The sequence below is a fragment of the Carex rostrata genome, chromosome 15 (genome assembly GCF_964058835.1).
Source record: "Carex rostrata chromosome 15, lpCarRost1.2, whole genome shotgun sequence".
In the NCBI taxonomy this organism is placed as follows: domain Eukaryota; kingdom Viridiplantae; phylum Streptophyta; class Magnoliopsida; order Poales; family Cyperaceae; genus Carex; species Carex rostrata.
The window spans coordinates 2,482,802-2,503,677 of NC_135932.1; the positions used below are offsets into that span (position 1 = coordinate 2,482,802).

The following is a 20,876-nucleotide window of genomic DNA, read 5'->3' on the forward strand; positions in this document are numbered from 1 at the left end:
TCAAATGTACTGACAATTGAAGAACACAACTGAATTATAAAAATAAAGACTGAATTAGACAATATAGTTTCTTACCGAAATACAAAAATTGGTAATATTCAAATTGGACTTCATCAATTTTGCCACTGCGGTATCTTACAGTTTTTGATAGTTCTACAGAGTTAACGAATCCAAAAGCAAATAAAAATCACAAAATTTCTATATGCATCCAAAGAAAACAGAAGCACAAAAACAGAAAAATTGAAATACCTAATCAAGTACAGAGGAACTGAGGGAGCAATCCAGCAAGGGAGAAGTCAGAATCTGTTGCAACTTGCAAACAAACAAAAAGATTGGGAAAAAAAGCCACAATTAACTCATTAATTCGTTCTACTTGCTAAAATTTCGAAATCAAAGAAAAATAGAGAACATGATCTGTAGAATTTACCCGTTTTTTTTTTTTAATATCAACAGTGGCTAGCTATTAACTTACATATTCATCAGAGAAATCTTTTAAAGTATCAGGACAGCTGTACCAGTTGTTCTGGTCCCCAGCTTCTCAGTACCCACCAATGTAACGATATGTGCCTTCCTTGCCATCCATTTTTAACATCTCGGCTTCCATCCATCCCCTCGCATGCTCTTTGACTGTGCCATAAAAAATAGATTCATGAATATATATGCAATATCAGCAGATTAAAAAGAAATCAAATTGGCAGGTGTCTAATACTTTCTTGTACAAGTAGTTAGACCCAATGCCGGTACCACACCTAACTGATGCAGTGCAGTAATCTTACTAATTATGAGCACTAAATGATTACGATCCTTGTTGGCTTTCTAAAGAGATATTGTACAGTAAAAAACTGAACTTGTATGACACCAAAATCTGAGAAAGGCCTTGCCCAATTCTACTTTGATTTGAGACAAAGCAGTTGAGGAGAGAGAAGAGAGGGAGAGGAAGAGACGTACCAGTCTCTGTCTTTGCTCTAACCGCAACTTCTCAGCATTGGCAACTGTCATACTCACCATTCTCTAAGAGTACCGTTGGTCTGGTCTCAGCCGTGAATCCGTTGGTGGCAATTACTGCAAAAGTCCCTCTCACAAATACTGGAGATTTTCATTTCAAAATAATCTGTCATGAGGATATAAAACCATTCTTAGATATAAGTACGAGATAAACTTCTTCCCCTTGCAATTCAAATGATCAGTACAAGTCCTTTAATTATCACAAATCACACTAAGTTTAGTCAAATAACAGAAGTATTGGAAGTGCTCACAAATCACTAACACACCACAACCATAATATTTTCATTATGTGCCACATTTCTAGAAAGTTCAATCATGCTTTGCAATTAAGGCACGGCATAACTGACAACAAACCTATCAATATCTAACCCAAACAGCAAAGACTGAGGTTATGGTACTATGCATAGCGTGGATTGGTATGTACTATGGATCAATATTTTCGTTTTCAAAGTTCAAATAGTCAATCTAAACCTTTCATCATGATCTCCATATGATTTTGTGTTCCTAGACTAAATTTAACATTTATTAGAATTTTCTACTATTTTTTTATATAGGAAGAAAATTACTACTTGTGAATGGTCTAGAATTGTAAGCTGAAATTTCTACCTATCTGAAATAAATAGTAAAAAAACCTGTAAAACTGAAAAAATTGATCTGCAGGCACATTTTCATATGGAGATCATGTTGAAAGGTTTAGATCGACTATTTGAACTTTGAAAACAAAAATATTGATCCATAGTACATACCAATCTGTGCTATGCATAGTACCATAGGCTCACTCAACAACAAAAATAATAAGAATATGATACTATAATTTCAGCCATAAGATGCCATAATTTCAGCTAGTATCCTACATGGGATGCTATAATTTCAGCTAGTACTTACCTTGACTATGCTTCAATGTTAAATTAGTAGTAATTAGATTAAAAGCAGTAGTTATTCAAGACAATTAACCTCTATCAGTACCTAATTTTAATAGAAAAATATAACATATATTACACAATGCAAAAGAAAACCATAACTTCAGTATATTACATTTGAATGTGACATGTAGATACAGTCCCAATTAATTGCATGAGAATAATTTACATTTTATATAATTACACTGTGCACACAATTACAAAATAAAAGATCCATTAACTTCAGAATAATTTCCATATTTTTTTTAAATATTGACTATACTAAAATGTTTGTTCACAAATTCTAATTTATATTTTGGTTTTAGGTTAATATAAATGATCCCATACCTAGGCCAAATCCATGGGATGATAAAATGAACGTTCTCTGCCATGGCATTTGTCATTTTTCACAATTTATCTAGTACTCGACAAGAGGGATAGGTACTTACTATAACTTACCACATAATTTGCTATATAGGACTCTATCAACACAACAACTTACATAAAAACACCACCAGTGGATCGCTGGTATTTGCTGGGCTATGTTAGATACTTTATATATTGTGCTATCACTACATTTTCTTGTAACAATAGAATATAAAAATAAAAGGTAAAGGGGATATCCACACAAAGAGAAACATTTCTCAAATGGCCGACTTGAACTCGGTTTTCTACGTACGATTTCATCTCATCCGGAACTTTGGCCAATATTTTAGCCCTCTAAAAGAACCAAATGTTAAAAGATGCAACACGGATATTGAGACAATAACAGCATGTAGGAAATAGTATAACTAAATATGACAAATTGAAAGAATAATACGATTCTTACATCATTATCTAGAAGAACCAAGTAAAGTTTGTTATTACGGCGAGTCTTCCAGATGAAGTGCACTCGCACGACATTCATATCCCACCAGTAGTAGTTTAGAGGCTCCAGTTTAGCAAATTTTTGAACCGTTAAAAAACCCATTGCTTGACTGCCATAAGGAAACTCTTATATTTATATGAAAAGGTCATCACTTTATGTTTATTTACAAATCTGTTGACTGTATCTATACTCTTCGATGAAAAGGCCATCATTTAAAACAGTAAAACACAAGGCAGATATCAATATGCAGAGAAAAATTTGAAAAAATTGTGAGAAAATAGATATCTTCTATGTGGAAAAACAGTAAAACCAATCCGAGAGCTATCAACTCATGGTGTTCTCATAAACCCTTTTTTAAACAGAATTGAGCATGGAGTTAGACAGAATAGAAGAGTTGTACAACATGTCATATGAATTGTGAGAACTATATAAATAGTGAGAAATAGATATATAAGTGATAGTAAGAAATAGATATATCAGTATAGATCACTGCTTTATCAAAAGCCAAATACAATTTTATTTAAATTGTAAAAAAAAAAAAAATTGAAGATATATCAGTATAGATCACTGCTTTGACGAAAGCCAAAGTACTGTTCCCTAATACAAAGAGATATAATGATTGAGAATAAATGTGGTTGTTCTAAGGAAGTGTATGGAGATGATTTCAAAAATTGAAGATAATTAAGCCAACAACAGATGATAACAAACATAAAAGCTCCCAAGAAGACTTATTTCAAAAGCATTAATTGTCCTATTCTGATAAATGCATAGTTCAATAGAAGTATGCCAAACAAAAAGAAAGCATACCAGAGTAGAAGTTGTCAAATCAGATGGTACGCCTTCTCTGCAACTTTCAAATTCACCTAGTCAAAGTAAGTTCCAGAAAAAAAAAAAAAAAACCAGTTTCATCAGACATAATTTTTCCTTTTAGATTACCAAAATTGTAAGGTTCTAAATATAAATTTTGATAAATGACAATTTTGAAGTTCCAGTTTTGAACCTTGGTTTGAGTTTCAAATGTTGCATATAGATTTGCTTGAGAATGCAGCCCTGAATAATACAAAAAAATAATGAATGAGACTATGGTACCATGCATAGCATGGATTGGTCTGTACTATGGATCAACATATCTTTTGAAGTTTTTGCAGAAATGGAATCCAGGACATCAAATAGTACGGTCTGTCTGTTTTTTGTGGATTAAATTTGTACAAATCTTTTGGTTTACTCAAATTTGTTTACATGCTGAAAACAAATTAATAGGTTGAAGCAGAAGTAAAGAACACAATTTTTCAGATCTCATTCTACACATGACAAAGCATACGTATATTTATATCAGGCTCCTAAAGAGAACACAATTTTTCAGATCTATGTTCTTATACTAATCACATCATTATTGGGCCTTTGCAACAGTAAATACAATTCTTTTTCACAAAAAAATGCACAACAAAGTACCAGAATAATTTTCAAAAGATAATTTAACATCCTTTTTTTAAACTAAAGATTTAAATCATGCTTCAACAATTCAAATCAAGCTCTAGTAATTATTAGCTAGATTAAGATCAAATTGACGAAAATAATTAATTCCATTAAAATCAAGGTCAGCATCCTCTAATACTGTTTTACAAATTAATTCATTTTATCAAATAATAATTATTCCTATAGAAGTAAGGGAGTGGGGATAGTTTCATAAATAGGATTATTCATAAAAAGAAGTACTACAACCTTGTCTAAAGAAGTACTATAATTTGCTTTTAGTCTTACAAGAAATACATGCATGTTGGTAGAGTACTAATATAGTTAGCAAAGGGAAGTAATTAGTAATTAGTCTATAAATCTATAAAATCAATAAATCAAATCAAAATATGAACCATATTAAAGAAATCTAACCCTTTTTTTTTCTAGCTTCCTTCCAATAAATAGTTTTGGCTCCACTTCTGACCAGCACTGGAAACAAAAAAAAATTACAAATTAACATTACTGGGCCTTTGCATAATAATTATCAAATAATAATTATTCCTATAAAATCAAATAATAATGACATGCTTAATTGATTGGTTATGCCTAGCTTAATGAAAATTGTATTCTTGGTACCAGTAAAGATAGAAACAAGCATTTAATTAAAAGCTCTACTGTTCGTGGTACCAGTATAGTTATGCTCTACTGTTATAGTTTGTGGTACCAGTATAATCAAAAGCTCCACTGTTCGTCTGTCATTGAGATATCTCAAAGGTCAGCACCCTCTGATACAGTATTTAATTAAAACTCTATTCCTGGTACCAGTAAAGATAGAAACAAGCATACAATGAAGCAAAATTTACAAAGAGGAAGAGGGTTTGAGTGAAGAGAGGAAGAGGGTTTGAGTGAAGAGGGCGATTCTGCAACTGCAAATCGACAGATGAAAAATCAGGTTTGCAATTTATAATTTCAGCGAATTTGATTGATATATAAAGATAGAAGAGTCGGTTCAATTGAATTTGCAATGGCGGGACAATTACCTGTCAAATCCATGGAGGAGAGATCGAAGAACCAATGTCGTTTGAACTTGGAATGGCGGGACAATCGTTTGAACTTGCAATTTTCAAATTACTTTGTAACTGAGAGATCGAAGAACCAGGAGGTGCGGAGATCGAAGAACCAGGAGGTGCGGCGGTGTTCTTCTCTGTGTTTTTTTTTTTTTTTTTTTGGATTTTCGGACAGCCATTAGGTTTAGAAGAATGGCGTTGTTGGAAAAAAAGAAAAGAAATTTGCGTGGAGACTGGAGAGAAGGGAAAACGCGTGGAGAGCGTGGAGAGAAGGAGAATTAACTGCAATTACTATGCGGCGTTTCGTGTAATGGATACGGTTTTAATTAAATTTAGATTTTTACACGATTGACAACATTAAACAGATGTATAAAATCAAAACTATTTATTAAAGGCTGAGATTAAGATCTATTTTGATGAGTGGCTGAGATTTATACTATCAACGGCTCAGATGTTCTCTGGACAAATAGAGGATTGGGTTCTAAAAAAATTAGCATGCTATTTAGTTGGGAGGATTTAAGATATGATACGCCTATTTTTTATATATATATTTTATTATTTTATATATTGTATTTAGATAATCATAATTATTGTATAAAAAAATTATAGGCTTAACTTTAGCACATAGTAAATACTATAATTACTAGCATTAGTCACATGTAATGCTATGGTGCAGTAGTTAAGGTTTTGGCTCAAAACTGGAATGGCCAGGCTTGATCCACACAGACAGCAAAAAAAAGTAACATTTCGGCCGGTGTACGCACGGCTCACGAGCGCGTGCGCGGTTCACGGTCGTGGTTCACGGCCCAGACGCATATCCTGAGCGTATCCAGCCGTATCAGCGCGTATCTTGACCGTATCGAGAGGTTAGGGATACGCCAGCTCATCCTGTTGGCGTACTTAACACGTATTGAGTACGTATCCGTATCCGATACGCACCCGATACGAATACGGTGCCTTAGGTGACGTATCGGAGTAACATAGCCTAGGAGTCAGGAGGTCCGATAAGCCGAGGTGAGTGTATACACTATACATGACTACTCTGGATTATTTTTTTTATAAAAAAAAGAATTTAAGTAGAAAAACATGTGAAGTACAAATTTAGTATGGCGACACGAGCTTCAATTTTTTACGGGAGGTCGCATATTTAATTCTTAAAAATAATGCTCTAAAGATGCTGAAATATACCAGATTCTTTAATAAAAAAAAGTAAGAAAAACATGAACAAAAGAAAGCAAAGTAAGTAACTAATCAAAAGATGAAAAGAAGCATAGAACAATATGACATTAAACCAATCAAAATTTGTACGAAGCAATACATGGAGTAGCATGTAATTCAAAGTAAAATTTATACCAATCACGTCAATTACAATCAAACTGAACAGATCATCGGGTATGATTTTTTCGGATCCACCCAACTGGTCCAATTTATCTCTGATAATTCTGATTTGTAGTCCTTTCATACATTTTAATACAATTTTTCAATTTCAGTTATGCCGCTTGTCGTTTGTCAAAAGCTATTTTAGTACCACAAAATGGTATATAATTTTTCTAAGTGTAGGTAGTAAGGCAGTAAGCTATCTTAATTGATTTATTTTTTGTATGTTTTTTTTGCTATCAAAATTGACCAAAGTGTGATAGTTTGAGTCTTTGAGAGTAATACAATTGAGTTGATAAAATTTGTTACGTGCGACTCACTACACGCTAGGCAACATACGAATTCAGCACATAAATCTTTCTCTTAGACAAAATCGTGAAAATTTTATCCTAATCAAGAGAACATTCGAATTCAACATACGCATGGTCATGGTTCTCCATGAACCAATGAACTTCTTAAATGTTTTCATTACGGGCACATAAACCAAATCTTTTCAAGTAAATATAAAGATTCTTCTTTCCAATAGCCCAGAGAGGCGCCCCCTCCATAAATTATTCGAAGTTCAAACAAATGCAAACTTCGCCCAAATAAAAACAGTCGCGTTTTTTTTATCCCCGCGATACCCTTCCTACCATTTCAGAGGTTCGTCAGAGAGATCGAATTCAAGTAGTTACCTAGCTGCGAGACAGACCTGAGATTTATCGGCAAAACTGTTTTGGTATCACGGCCGAGCTCTGGTATCGCAAAACTCTGAGATTTCTCGGCAAAACTGTTTCAGAGCTCCAGTGTGCAAGACAGATCTGAGATTTCAGAGCTCGGCCGTAGCTGCGCTCCGTGAGACGGCGGAAACGTACCCGATCGGGTTGTTTGAGACACCAGCACTCATATTTCACTCCCCAAGAAGAAGAAGCGCAGAAGAGGGAAAAAAAAGAAGAAGACAGGAGGTTTTATTGGAAGAAGCGAAGAAGACCAGGTAATATTTTATTGAAGAGAGAGATTGAAAACCCATAACACAAATTGTGCATTTTGCTGTTCTAACCTTGCTTTGTATAGCCTCTGTATATACAGCATCTCAGCTGTTAATTGTTGATATATAGAAATCAAATTAGGATCTATCTGAAGGCTAATATGGTACACTTTTACTTGGCTAATAAACACTTTGCTACAGGTGATGATGCATGATCTTATACGCCCAACGAGATATATTGTGCCTTCCTCACTGCTCGGCAAATCTTGATAGAAGGACAGGTCAGAGTTTTACTGGCATTCTAGACACAGACCTCAGCCAACGTGTTCGAATAAATGTGAAAGAAAATACTGATACTTTTATATGGGATGAAAATGCTTAATGAAATTAATTAGATCCGCAGCAAGTTATTATACTTTTATATGTACCAGTTAGTTTTTATTTAGGTCAGCAGCAAGGTATTTTACTTTTATGTATCAGTTGGTTGTTGTTTAGGTCAGCTTTATTTACTTTTTATGTACCAGTTTGTTTTTTTACCAGCAAGGTATTTTATTTTTAATGTACCAGTTGGTTTTTAGTGATGTTTTGTCCAATACATTATTATAATGTTAATCCAATTGAATATTATACGTACCAATAAAATTGGCACCATTTGGTATCAATACCAACTCAGATTATAAACATTTTATGTCCTAAACTAGTTGAACTAGTTGTTTGATAAATTACTTTAAACTACAAATTGAATGGGTTTAAGTATATACTTTAAGGGCATAAAATTCTTTTTACTCGAATAAAATCATTTCTCTTTTATCATGTGTACATTTCAGTCAATAAATAGAGAAGAATTCAATTCTAGTCTATTTTTATTCCGATAACCAAATTTCATTTCAATTAGAAATCATCTCTATTGTATTCTATTGAATTGAAATCAATTGAACTCTAACACCTTTATTGTTCCGATCAGACCCTTAGTTTCACGGTACCTGATCGTTGGCGACCTGTGATTTGGAACTTTCATACCAAATTGCGGTTTGAACCCTTCTGGTAACCTCGGGAAGGACAAAAGAGAGATGCTAGTATAAAAATTGGTTGCTATGGCTGAAGTCTCTATAACTGAGTTATCTCAAGTGAACGAGATTTAGTTCAAAAAACCCGAATTTTCTGTCAGAATGAAAAGAAAGACACCTTCTGAGCTGAGGGTAACATTTTTTTGTGTTAATTTTACTAATCTTCTCTTCCTAATACTGATCTATACTTTTATTCATTGGTGAAAACTTTTAAAGGTGTATATGTATATTTTTTCAATAATTATAGGGGTCTGCAATAATGCAATGCTCAGTTGTGTCTCCCTTAGATTGGGAAACTAGGGTTAACTGGGGCAAAACTGTTTGATGCTTAGTCCAATACCAATATTAACTGGGATATACTGGATATAATAATATATGCCAAAACTGAGAATAATGGTTAATTGAGGCAACATTGAGTTGAAATGAGATGGCATTGAGCAATCTAGTGTTAATCGGACTAGTTTAAATAAAATTCCACACCTGTTCTCCAAGTCCGAAACCATCATGCACCACCTGATGAGCTAATTCAAGTGAGATTTGAAACCATTGGAAATGGCATTTTGGAAGTTTTATACTCTCATGGGGTGCAGTTTTAAATGCTCTTGTACACCATTTGTGTTTCTCAGGAAGAACAGTTGAAGAGAAGGGCATATGAAAAGCCTGCTGAAAAGGGAACTCCGCCTTTCAAAGTTCCACTGTTAGTAAATACCCGTGTTACCCAGGCGTATCCTGTAGTAAAACCTATTGAGAGGTGCAGACCATTCTACTTCCGGAAGGAAGGGGTTAAGGTACTTACTATTCTTCTCTCAGCTATTGTTTATAGTTCCATTTTGTACATGTTTTATGTAATTACAAAAAACACCCAAAAGAAAGTTTAAGCAAAAAAGCAAAGAATGGCCATTTTGCCCTTGTATTTGGATTTACAAAATTCTCAAGAACCAAATTTGAACATTGAAATTACAATCACCAGATAATAACAAAATTCTTCCGTCTTTCGCAAGCACATCGAAAAATGATAAACTTTCACTCTTTTCTATTTATGCATATGCTGCTCAATGTTTACTTTTCAATCTGTTCTCTGAAGTTCATATTTTCTTTTAAATGCTCATGCTTTGGAAAGGAAAATGATGATTTGGAGCAAAAACATGAAGATCGCTTTTTCTTTTTCTTTTTAGAAGGTTTTAATTTAGTGCTGATCTTAATTTCGTTTTTGCATTTTCCTTTGTCTTTTTGAATTAGGATTCCCCAATGACAGTGGAGGTAGATAATGGAAGCAGCTTGGGGTAAGACTAATTTTCCCTTTGTTTAAGATTCCTTTATTCCTTATATCTATTCACCTGTATTGAAGTTTTGTTAATTTTTTTGTAAGCAGCAATTCGGAGTCCCTTGAACAAACTTCCAAGGGTAGTGCTAACCAAACATTTAGAACGGCAGAGAAATGTATTGAAAGTGCTCTACTTGATGTTGTGCAACTCCATCTAAGAGATGAAAAGCCAGCCTCACCTGCTCAAATTGACATGGTAAGGTTTTAGTGCATACACACTTTGTGAACTGTTCTAGTTATGTTTACTGGTCACGCATCACCAGCACTGGGATAAAGCATGGGTTTATAGAACAATGATCATATTAAAAACATAAAATTACAACTATGGGGGTCATAATAGAACAATTTTTGTTTATATGTGGGGTTTAAATATAACTTTCTTAAGAAAAATACATGTATAATATAAAAATGGGAAAATTGGTTATTTGCCACTCCAAAGCCTTAAAATTTGAAAAATGCATCCCGAAATTAGAAATCATCCTAATGCCACTCTAAATTTTTTAATTTTGCCACTCCAAATAATTAATGACTAAAATACCCTCCCATGAGCTCTTCCTCTCCCTGACTCTTTTCATGAAGTCTCTCTTTACCTTACCAGCCAGGTTTAGTATCAGTATAATTTTGACATAGCAGTTAAAAGTTGAACCACAGTACTTAGTTGCTGCTAATCAATCAACATACTGTGATTGTGTTGCAAATAGGAGCACCTGATAGGAGCTCAAAACTAATGGAATTACTAAATTAGATTGCACGATGGTTGCAACTTAATAATTTTGCTCTAGCTACTTTTTATTCAAATGAAATGCAACAGATTGCTCAGTCTAAAAAAAAATTGAACAAAAATTGCAACCTAAGAGACGAACTAAGATCGATCAAAACAGCCCAAGTTATCGATTCAGAAGTGGTTTTAGAGAAATGTACAATTCTGCTGTTAAAATCGCATCACAGATTCTACCAAGTATGCATGCCAGGAGAAGAATCATAGAGAAGTTGAATCAAGAGAGAGACTTGGATGGAGACAAAAATAGCAGATGTCGATGAAACAAAGCGTCAGGTCGCCAAAGCTGAAGCGCGAGAGGAGCCGTCGGTGGCGCCAAATGGGAAGGAGAGCATGAGAGAGACGAAAAGGGAGACTAATTAGTGGCATAGAGAGGAAGGAGTCGGATGGAGAGGAAGAGAGTCAGATGGAGAGGAAGAGGGAGGGTATTGCAGTCATTAATTATTTTGGAGTGGCAAAATTAAAAATTAACTAAGTTTAGAGTGGCATTAGAATGATTTCTAATTTTAGAGTGGTATTTTTCAAATTTTAAGGTTTTGGAGTGGCAAATAACCAATTTTCCCTATAAAAATATACCTTATATATGTGTACAACCTAGTTGTAAACTGTGTAACTGGTAGTGCACAACACTTGGTTACATAAGAAGCATCTCATAGAGTAACCATTTGGAATATAATATTGCTGACTTTTACTACCTCCAACAGGAGAAGGCACTTAAAGGGTTCAGAGTGCCACGTGACCCCATGATTGCCATTTCCCCCTCGATTCCTTCTGGAAGCATTGATGATGTGGGCCCTACCTTTGCTGATATCTGTCCTTCTGTGATTTCCATACCAGGGAAAAAAGCTCCTTTGGACTTAACACTAAAAACTTCCCTTCGACTGGTTTCCTCATCTTCTATCAAGTGGTAAGTAAAAATGATTTATGTACCAGGGCAGATGCCTGGCACATATTGGTCTTTTGTCTTCTCTTCGTTCATGAATTATGTCTTGGGGAAGAACTTTAATGTGACTTTGTATTTGCAATTTGTTTACTCTTTCAATTCTTCACTCTGTATTATCGTACCCTACATAAAACCCTTCACGTCATACTGGTAGAAAGATACTTAGTAATGGCCATTTTGTGTTTGGAGCATTCTGTGGCTTTTCGTTTGACAACATTATTCTATCAAGTCGAATTCTACATTTCTCAAACAGTAAAAGTGATCAACCTGCATAATCTTCTATTTTATTTATAGGTGTCATAGGATAAATGCAGCTTATGTTGCTGCTTCTCCGAGCTGTGGCTGCCATGTGGGACCCTCTCAAACAAAAGAGGAATTATTTTCAAAGGCTTTAATATCATGGAGATACCCTCAGTCTACCTTGCCAACAACCATCATTTCTGCCATTGCCTCATCTAAGGCAAAAGGAGGTAATGATCCCTATTTTTTTTTTTCTTTTTTGTGAAATTACAGTTACTGGCACCTTCATTTTTTCTGTCTTATTTTGTCCATCAGTTTCTTTTGGATAGTTAATTTGGTAACCCAAGATGACAATTAATTATGCACAATATGATACCCTACGGTTTTGTCATTATCAGTTGGAAGTTCCAAATTATTGACCTAAGCTGCTACATCGTTTTTTTTATATGTGAGATGTTGAATGACACTTTTGGAATGTATATCCTTTTGTACATAACATTCCGAGCTTCTTCATTGTGCATCTGTTCATGTAGATGTGGATTTTTTAGAAAAAAGAAGGCAGGATTGGGAGAATTCATTTTGCAATCTCTACGGCATGCTTAGAAAGAGCATATGCAGCATATTTTATGGTAAATCTATGGTTGTTGTGCATTTCTTGGATATATTTATTTTGTTGCTTTATCTAAAAACCATTTTATCAGTGCAGTATATACTTCAGAATTTGTGGCGCTTTTTGTTGGAGGCAACTTTTCTGGGGAGAAATGGTCCTGCAATGCTTATTTATCGAAATCTACAAACCGCTTGAGATCTGAGCTTAGAAAACATGTGGGTTTTATATTTATATCTTTAACTATTGTTATTGTTATTAGTTCTACTATTGGTTATCATTATTGTTATTAGTTCTACCAGTATCAATTATTTCTATTGACACTCATTTCACTTTTGTTACGACAATCACTGTAATCAGTATATCATTAACATTAATTATTTTTTAGAAAACACTATTAATATTCTTAAACCTATCTTGCATTTGTAAGGTTATGTTGATTTGACTTTCTGTTTAATGGGGTTATGGGTGTTTGGCTTTTCATTTTTCTCTGGTTGGCCAGATTTTCGAGTCAAATTTGGTCTGGTATAAAGTAATTTGGTATTCAGGTTGTGCTGAATTGACTTTTCAAAATACTTGGATTAGGTTTGGTTCAGGTCATGCTGTGCTGAGGTCAGACTGTGTTAGGGTTAGGTATACTAAATGAGTCAACAAATTTGCTGATCAACTTTTTAATGTTGTGTTCTGATTTCTTGTAAAGGATGTTCGCTTTACCATGCCTCTTTACCACCTTGAAGAGGAGCATGCTTCAGCAGATGACTTGGCTGAGCTGTCAGAGATAGAAAAGAGAAATCTTGGCCAGGTCTTTGATTTTCTGTACTTATATTGTCACTTAAGGTTATGAAGTATACTTATTATAGTAACATGAGTTAAAATTTCCAAGGCCTTACAAAATAACATGAGCTAATAAAATTTCCAAGGCATTTACATAAATTATTAATAGTCTTTGCTTACTGCTTTGAACTTAGAGCTCTGTTGTTAAAACAAAGCTGATTCTCTGTAACATTAATTTTGTATAGGCAGTTTATACAGACCATTTTGCTGATGTGGACAGCACCTCACAATCTCTGTTGTCATTTACTGGGAACACGAGTGTTCATGGTCTATACGATATTCTACTGAACCACAGGTATGTATCAAGTAATGTGTGAAAATACTGTTTGACGTCTGTGTGTTTTTTTTTTTTATGTACTTGTTGTATTTTACCCTTTTTCTTTCTGTAGTTTAGCGGAGATCTTTTTTCATTCCAAGCATAACTAAACATAGTATCAAGCTGTCAAATAATACCATAACAAAAATACTATTTGGTATATATCATTATATCATAAGAAACTCTGATGGTGAGCCCTTGTCCGTTTTAAATACCATATAAATTCTCTGTGTTTATATGGTATTTAAAAATGCAAAATTTCATTTCTAAGGTGTTACAAGTCTGAGTTGTGTCTGTTTGTTTATTCTTTTATTTGCTCTATCTATCTGTTATTTATTTACTGTTGAACAAAATTTGTTTACCTTTTGTTTGTAGGTTCTTTTTTACTTCACTTTCTGGTGGTGATGTTCCTATGATTTATTCTCCGGCGCCGTTTCAAAATTCTTCCCTTAATTTTTCAGAGGTAACACTAACTGTTATACAAGTTATTTTTACTCTCATTTGATTTATTTTAAGTACTGGGATTGATTGACAATACTTTTCAAATCAAGCCAAAGAAATTTCATCAAATATGTAAAATGGTTTATAGCATATTGTTGGCCTTGTAGATCGGTCATGTATCAACTTCGTGCATTTCCCAACATTATTTGATTTGATATTCCATCAAAGGTAATTAAACATGGGCTGGATTTGAAGTCGTTTGATAATCGGTAAAACTTGCATCAAATTCAATGTTTTTTTATGTGCGTGATATAAGCGTAGATCATATTCTAAATGTCAGATTCAAATTAAAGTTTTTTTTTGTGATGATTGTCACGAATTGTAGTTGAAGCTACTTGTATTCTCATCCACTAATAAAAATAGGACAATTCTTTCAGGTATTTTGCAAGGAGATGAGGAAGGCTAACATGGGTGTATTGTCTGGGTCATATGAAAATAAAACCACCATTGAGGAGCTTTCTAACAGTAATATCTGTAACAGCATTGAAATAAGTAATTCGATTATTCCTCCTTGGGTTATTTCTGGCATTTGTGCTGCAATGAATGCAGATGGGACAAGCTTTGACTCAACGTATGACCAACTCTCTTAAATTCCTCTCTTCAATTTTCTACAAGCTCTGCTGAAGCTGTTTTTTATTTTCTTTTTTCTTGTATTCATATATACATACACACACATATATATATATAGAGAGAGAGAGGGGCTAAAATGAGCCATGGAGTAAAACAAGTTTTTGCTCTATGGCACTATATTTTCATTTTGAAAATCCAAACAACCTATCCGAACCGTTCAACACGATCTCCATATTGAAATGTGGGTTGGTACTGGGTGAAGTTGAAATATTGATTCAGAGTGAAGTACCTTTTTTATTTTGGTATTGTAACGTTTTCAGTATTTTTTGTATTTTATTAACTCAAGCATACAAAACTAATGTCCAATTGTTGGGTTTGTATGTAGTTTCACAATTGACCATTCTTCCATGGGATTGAATGCTGCTCTGAACTCGATTTCCCACAAATTGGAATCTGATGCAACAGCTTCGTCAGGGACTAAAGACAATACATTTGGTATTCTGAATACTGTTCTGGTACCTTCAATGCGTACTGCAGCAGTACAAAGGCTTAGTTACACTAACAGTGCATATGTGGCATACATGACTTCACCGTAGGAGATGCTGATTTCATCCTTAGATACATATGTTTGCAGTGTCATTACTTCGCTTCTTTTGGGATCTTCGAGGGGAAGGAGCATATGGTCTGGGTGTATGCACTAGAAATATCTCTTTGGTCATATATTTGGTTGTTAAGTAAATTTAAGAAGGATTAAGTTCGCTTACTCTGTCGTACTCCGATTTTACACTTTGTTTGGCAGCTTAAGTGCAAAGTAAATTAATCCGTATAGAGGAGTAAGATGTTGGAGAACTTTTGTCTATGACATTGGTCCCTGCAGACGGGGTAAGTGTAGAGTAAGTTAATAAGTCCGAAGAAGTGATTTAACTTACTCCGCCTTTCCTCCATCTTACTCGTTTGACAGCTTAAGTGTGAAGTAAGGAGTTTACTCCACCTCTTCACAACCAAACACAACCTTCAGTTTTTCCGGGCCATCTGGCATGACCAATTTTGTTTTTTCTGTTATGTTATATTAATAGTTTCTTTTCTGAAACGGAAAAGCATATTGTAATGAATAATGATTGTTAGAAACAATTTTACACTTTTATGATGTTTGTGCTTAACTTCATAACTTCTTTTCTTTTCAGTTAAAACTGGAGTTATTTTGAAGACTTTTGACTCCTATATGAATCAATTAGCTTATTTATAATCTCTAAAGAAACACCAACTTATGCTGACATTGTTTTCACCCTATTCTTATCAAATAATCGTCCCTTCAAGAATCGCACAGAACATTAATTAGCAAACAATTGTCCACTAAAAAGACGTTTCGAATAGAGCATTGGCGAACGCTATAATTTTAATCAAAGTACTAATTGTAAATAACAACCTCAGTACGAAGAGGTAATATCTAAATTAAAGGGCATAATAAAGTATTTTTTTTTTTTTAATTTAACAACAAACTTGTAGAAACGAGCACACAACCATACATATCTTTGATTCAACCATCGAGCATGCACTTAATGACTTTGATTAAATATTAAATTGTTTTTGCATCAGCAATTATCCCAAAATTTTCTGTAGTGCCTGTATGTCTTCAATAATTCGGCTCAATCTGCCTTTGCTATATTTTAGTATTCTGCTTTCAATTGTCAAAATTCACAACCGAGCATATTGTATCTTTGATTCAACCATCTAGCATGTACTTAATGACATGATTAAATATTAACTTGTTGGGGGTTTAGAATAAGAAATTATCCCAAAATGGTAATTAATTAATAAACCTGTCAAATATTACTACGCTTAGATTGAGAGCTTAATCTACACTATACTTGTCTTCTCTTCATGACTCAAATCTCTCAATTGAAACTCAATCGTCATCTTTTCTAATTTATGTTGTGCCTATATGAATGTCAAATTGTTGGGTATTGTTCATCAAACAATAAGTATATCAAGTTATTATGGATTGAGGTTGGGCACAGTCTTGTCACTGTTATTTATTATTTGGCTGGTTGTTTCTATCAGACCAGAGATGCTGTCTGATTATAATTAGAAAACTTGTTTATATTAATCATTGTTGTGTCAGTGTGTATTTATATTGAAGAGGAATATAGGGATCGGACTAAGAATGGTACTAAAAGTGCTGAGGGTGAGAATGATTCGGTTACTTTAGAGAAGTCTGATGGACAAACTAATTACGCAACAAATGAAGTTGGAGATGCAAATGTGTGTTCAATTATGTAAGACAAAATATTTCATCTGTCAACTTAATTTTTTTAACCATCTGACTAATGTGCATCAGTAACACTCATTATCAAACACAAAAAATAATCACGTGTATATGACTATATTTTACTAGGATTGAACATGCAAATATGCAATGAAACAGTAAGAGCTATTTTTTAGCACCCAATCTAGTACCAACAACCAAGTAATTTGTATCAAAATTCTAGCATTTTAGATAGTACAAGCAATATCCAATAGCTAACACAGAGTCTGAACATTCAAATATTTATCATAAACTCCTAAAACTTGACCAACAATAAAAAAAAAAAAAAAATCCTCTTTTCAGACAGTTCTCAATTAGCCCTAAATGGACCCTTTTTTTTTTTTTTTTCCTTGTCCTACACTATCATCCGCTCCATTATTTCCAGGAACTTCACTTCCTTCAACTCCAGTTTCTGCATTTGGGTTCGAAGCAGAAGCTCTATTCTCTTGTTCTTTGGTAGCAGCAGTAGTGACCTCCCTGGCATTTGACAGTTCCTCCTGATCTAGAGATCTTTTGGTTTCACCTAGCTGGTCAGATTTTTTGTTATCGAGATTGTGAATCTTGATCAAAGAGATGTCATTTTTTTGTCCAGCCATTACATTTCCATCAAGTCCATTTGGCAACTTCCCTTTCATCAACCTCGTTTTAGCAATTATCTGAGAGAAGCAAAAGAACATTGTAAAATTAATACGCATGCAAAGACAAATGGAGAAATGCGATACTATGGTGGTGGTTAGTCGATTGCAATAATGTGACAATTATCATCAAATAAAAAGACAGAAATGCAATTATGAAAATGCTAGTCGAACTTAGGTACAATCCAAAGGAATAAGAAAGTATTGATAATATTCCTTTTCTCTCAAAAGAGAGAGACTCCGAACTTCACATGTGTCACATGATTCACTATTACCACACAAACTAATTAAAATTCTTACTTGTTTCATGAGAAACCTAATGTTAATTACATTGAAATTAATATGCATGATGTGCTTGATCCATGACAAAGAACTCAATTTTTTACTTTTCATATTAGTAGGGAAAATTGTGTTAATAATGATGGTTTCTTTAATTAAAATTCAGCAACTCTAACCTCTTAATTTAATTGAAAAATGGTGTTTGGCGGTAAGCAGTAATGAAAGGATCAAATAAATTAAAGAACCATGCACCAAGAATAAAGATGCAAAAACATGAAATATTGGATATCTAAGAAAAGGTGTATAATGAACATTTTTTTTTTCTTTTGATGCGAGAAAATCTTGGCCACCTGAGTACTCATAATTAAGGAAAAATAAAGAAAATGAAATGAACAGGTAAAATAATGTATATACCATCGACTTGCCGAATCTTCCATCGGCCCATCTTGAATAAAAGAACTGAAATATTTGCACGAATTCAATTAGAAAATGCACACTACAGTTAATATATATATTATTGTCAAGAAAAAGCAAGAACAGGAAAAAGAAAATATATAGAACAAAAGCAGGGATCTAAAGAAAAATTGTACCTCCATGAAGAAGTTACAAATGGATTGACACAGAGACTTTGCCCTTCGAGCGAGACCAGGCTGCTGAGGCAGGCCATTGACGGGATTTTCTGTGGCACGATCTGGCAAGCTGAAACACTCACCCATTGTGTTTCTCTCTTGTTCTTTGTAATGCTGTAGATAATTTAAGAGTGTGTTGGATAGATAGGTTTCAACTTTCAAGAGAGGAGATCAGAGAGAGCATGCAGAGACGGGACTGATGCATATACTTGCCTTCTTATATAAGAAGCACAGGCCACAGGTGCAAGAGAATGGGATGATAATATTTTTAGCTATACCTGGTGTTTGAACCATTAGGAATGTTAAATGCTGGACACCTGGACCTGCTGGTAATATTTGTGAACTGTGAGCGTAGTAATGTTTGAGAGGTTATTAATTAATTACCATTTTGGGATAATTGCTTAGGGAGCGGAATTGGTCCGAAGCTCTTTGGACCATATCCGTCCAAAGAAGTATTTAAACCGTGCGATACAATTATTTGAACGGTGATGTATTGAACGTGCTCATATAGAAAGAATATTTCTTGCTGTTTCGACTAGTAGAAATCTAGGTAACAATTTTCTTTTCAAATCTCCATTAACTTTTTAAATGGAGATCTCCAATACATCTTCCATTTATTTAATCTTTTAATAGTTACAAATGCAAACCAGTTAGTATTTATTACTAATTGACAAATTAAGTTGATTAATTTATTTATTGTTAAAATTCTATACACTTTCATATTTACATGACTCTTTATTTAAAACTAAGTCAAAATATTATTGAAGTTAGTAATTAAAAAAAAGGGTAAATTTCGCTGTAGGTCACTAAACTTTGGTATTTGTCACGAATTGGTCACTCAAATTTGATTTGTCCCTTTTGAGTCACTCAACTTTGTTATTTGTCCCAATCAAGTCCCTCTGTCATTTTCCATCCAAAAATTTAACGGAATATTCCTATTCCGTCCAAAAAATTAACGGAATATACTCATTCCATCCAAAACATTAACGGAATGAGCATATTCCATCCAAAATACTAACGGAATTAGCATATTCCGTTAAAATTTTGGATGGAAAAGAACAGAGAGACTTGATTGGGACAAATAACAAAGTTGAGTGACTCAAAAGGGACAAATCAAAGTTGAGTGACCAATTCGTGACAAATACCAAAGTTTAGTGAACTACAGCAAAATTTACCCTAAAAAAAATAAAAAAGAGTCTTCTTCTAAAGAACCTTGATAAATTCGGATAAAAAGGAGATCAAAATATGTGCTTCGGAAATATCTAGATACTTCTATTATTTCAAATTACTATTCTCAAAATGTGAATTAATGGAGACATTAGCAATTCATAAAACTCAATCCGTAATGAATAGTGGAAGGAACTGGAAGGTTCCGTTTTTGCTATCAGGTCTACCTAATAAATATAGCCAAAATATTTCCATTTTAGTTAAAATGAGAGTCGAAGCATCGTCATCATTGATTAAAACACAATATGAATCAGACGGTTTAATAATCTCTTTGGACAGAGATGGTCCAAAGAGCTTCGGACCAATTCCGCTCCCAATTGCTTATGCTAAAACAATTTAATATTTAATCAAGTCATTAAGGGAATGCTTGATGGTTTTGAACCAAAGATATATGTATGTGGACTGTGGTTGTGTGCTCGTTTCTTTTGGGTCTCTCAGTGCAGACACTCAGATCATTTGCTCCTTCCCCTTCAAAGATCCAAAAGACGCAAAATAATGACAATGCAAATATATGTATCTAATGATGCAAATATTATCCATACATATTTTATCAAATAAGATACAAATTGAATAAACAATTAAAAGAATTTCATTAACACCTTTATAACAATTTAAAGAGTTCCATTAACACCTTTATACAAACCTCTTCCTCTTGTCGCTCTGCATCTTAATTCCTTTATCAGGAGTATATATCTTATTTCATGCTTGAGTTGAATCATTAAATCGTTCATCCAATTTAGTGATATTAAAGACAAGCAAGTCAAAAATATTAATAGTTCAAGTAATAAGTTTAATTGCTGGACTCATTATCTGTCAAAATTACATTATTACATTATATTCCAATTTCTTTCAGATAATTTTCTAGGAAAATATCCAATTAAATTCAAAATTAACGGATTAATGTAATCTTATTCATATGATTATGTACTCTTAAAAAGGAATCAACTTTATAAAATATCTTGGCTTTCATAATAATAAAGAAG

General features: G+C 33.7%; 1 protein-coding gene and 1 long non-coding RNA gene across 3 annotated transcripts; one reads left to right on the top strand and one right to left on the bottom strand.

The window, feature by feature from the left end:
* LOC144566544 (uncharacterized) lies at window positions 1-2,414 on the bottom strand. Of its 2 annotated transcripts, XR_013515221.1 has the most exons (3): window positions 949-2,079; window positions 473-627; window positions 1-312 (listed from the first exon to the last, which is right to left on the bottom strand). It is a non-coding gene; the product is annotated as an uncharacterized LOC144566544 (long non-coding RNA). The 2 variants fall into 2 exon arrangements; XR_013515220.1 differs by lacking the exon at window positions 1-312 and having other exon boundaries at window positions 423-627; window positions 949-2,414.
* A 6,188-nt stretch (window positions 2,415-8,602) lies between these two features.
* LOC144566508 (uncharacterized) lies at window positions 8,603-15,962 on the top strand. Its single transcript, XM_078316543.1, has 13 exons — window positions 8,603-8,837; window positions 9,332-9,493; window positions 9,945-9,988; window positions 10,078-10,225; window positions 11,512-11,714; window positions 12,045-12,220; window positions 12,524-12,619; window positions 12,697-12,815; window positions 13,298-13,399; window positions 13,617-13,726; window positions 14,123-14,210; window positions 14,626-14,819; window positions 15,204-15,962. The coding sequence occupies exons 1-13, from the start codon at window positions 8,808-8,810 to the stop codon at window positions 15,412-15,414; spliced, it is 1,683 nt and encodes a 560-aa protein (XP_078172669.1). The 5' UTR covers window positions 8,603-8,807; the 3' UTR covers window positions 15,415-15,962.
* Window positions 15,963-20,876: the final 4,914 nt, after the last annotated feature.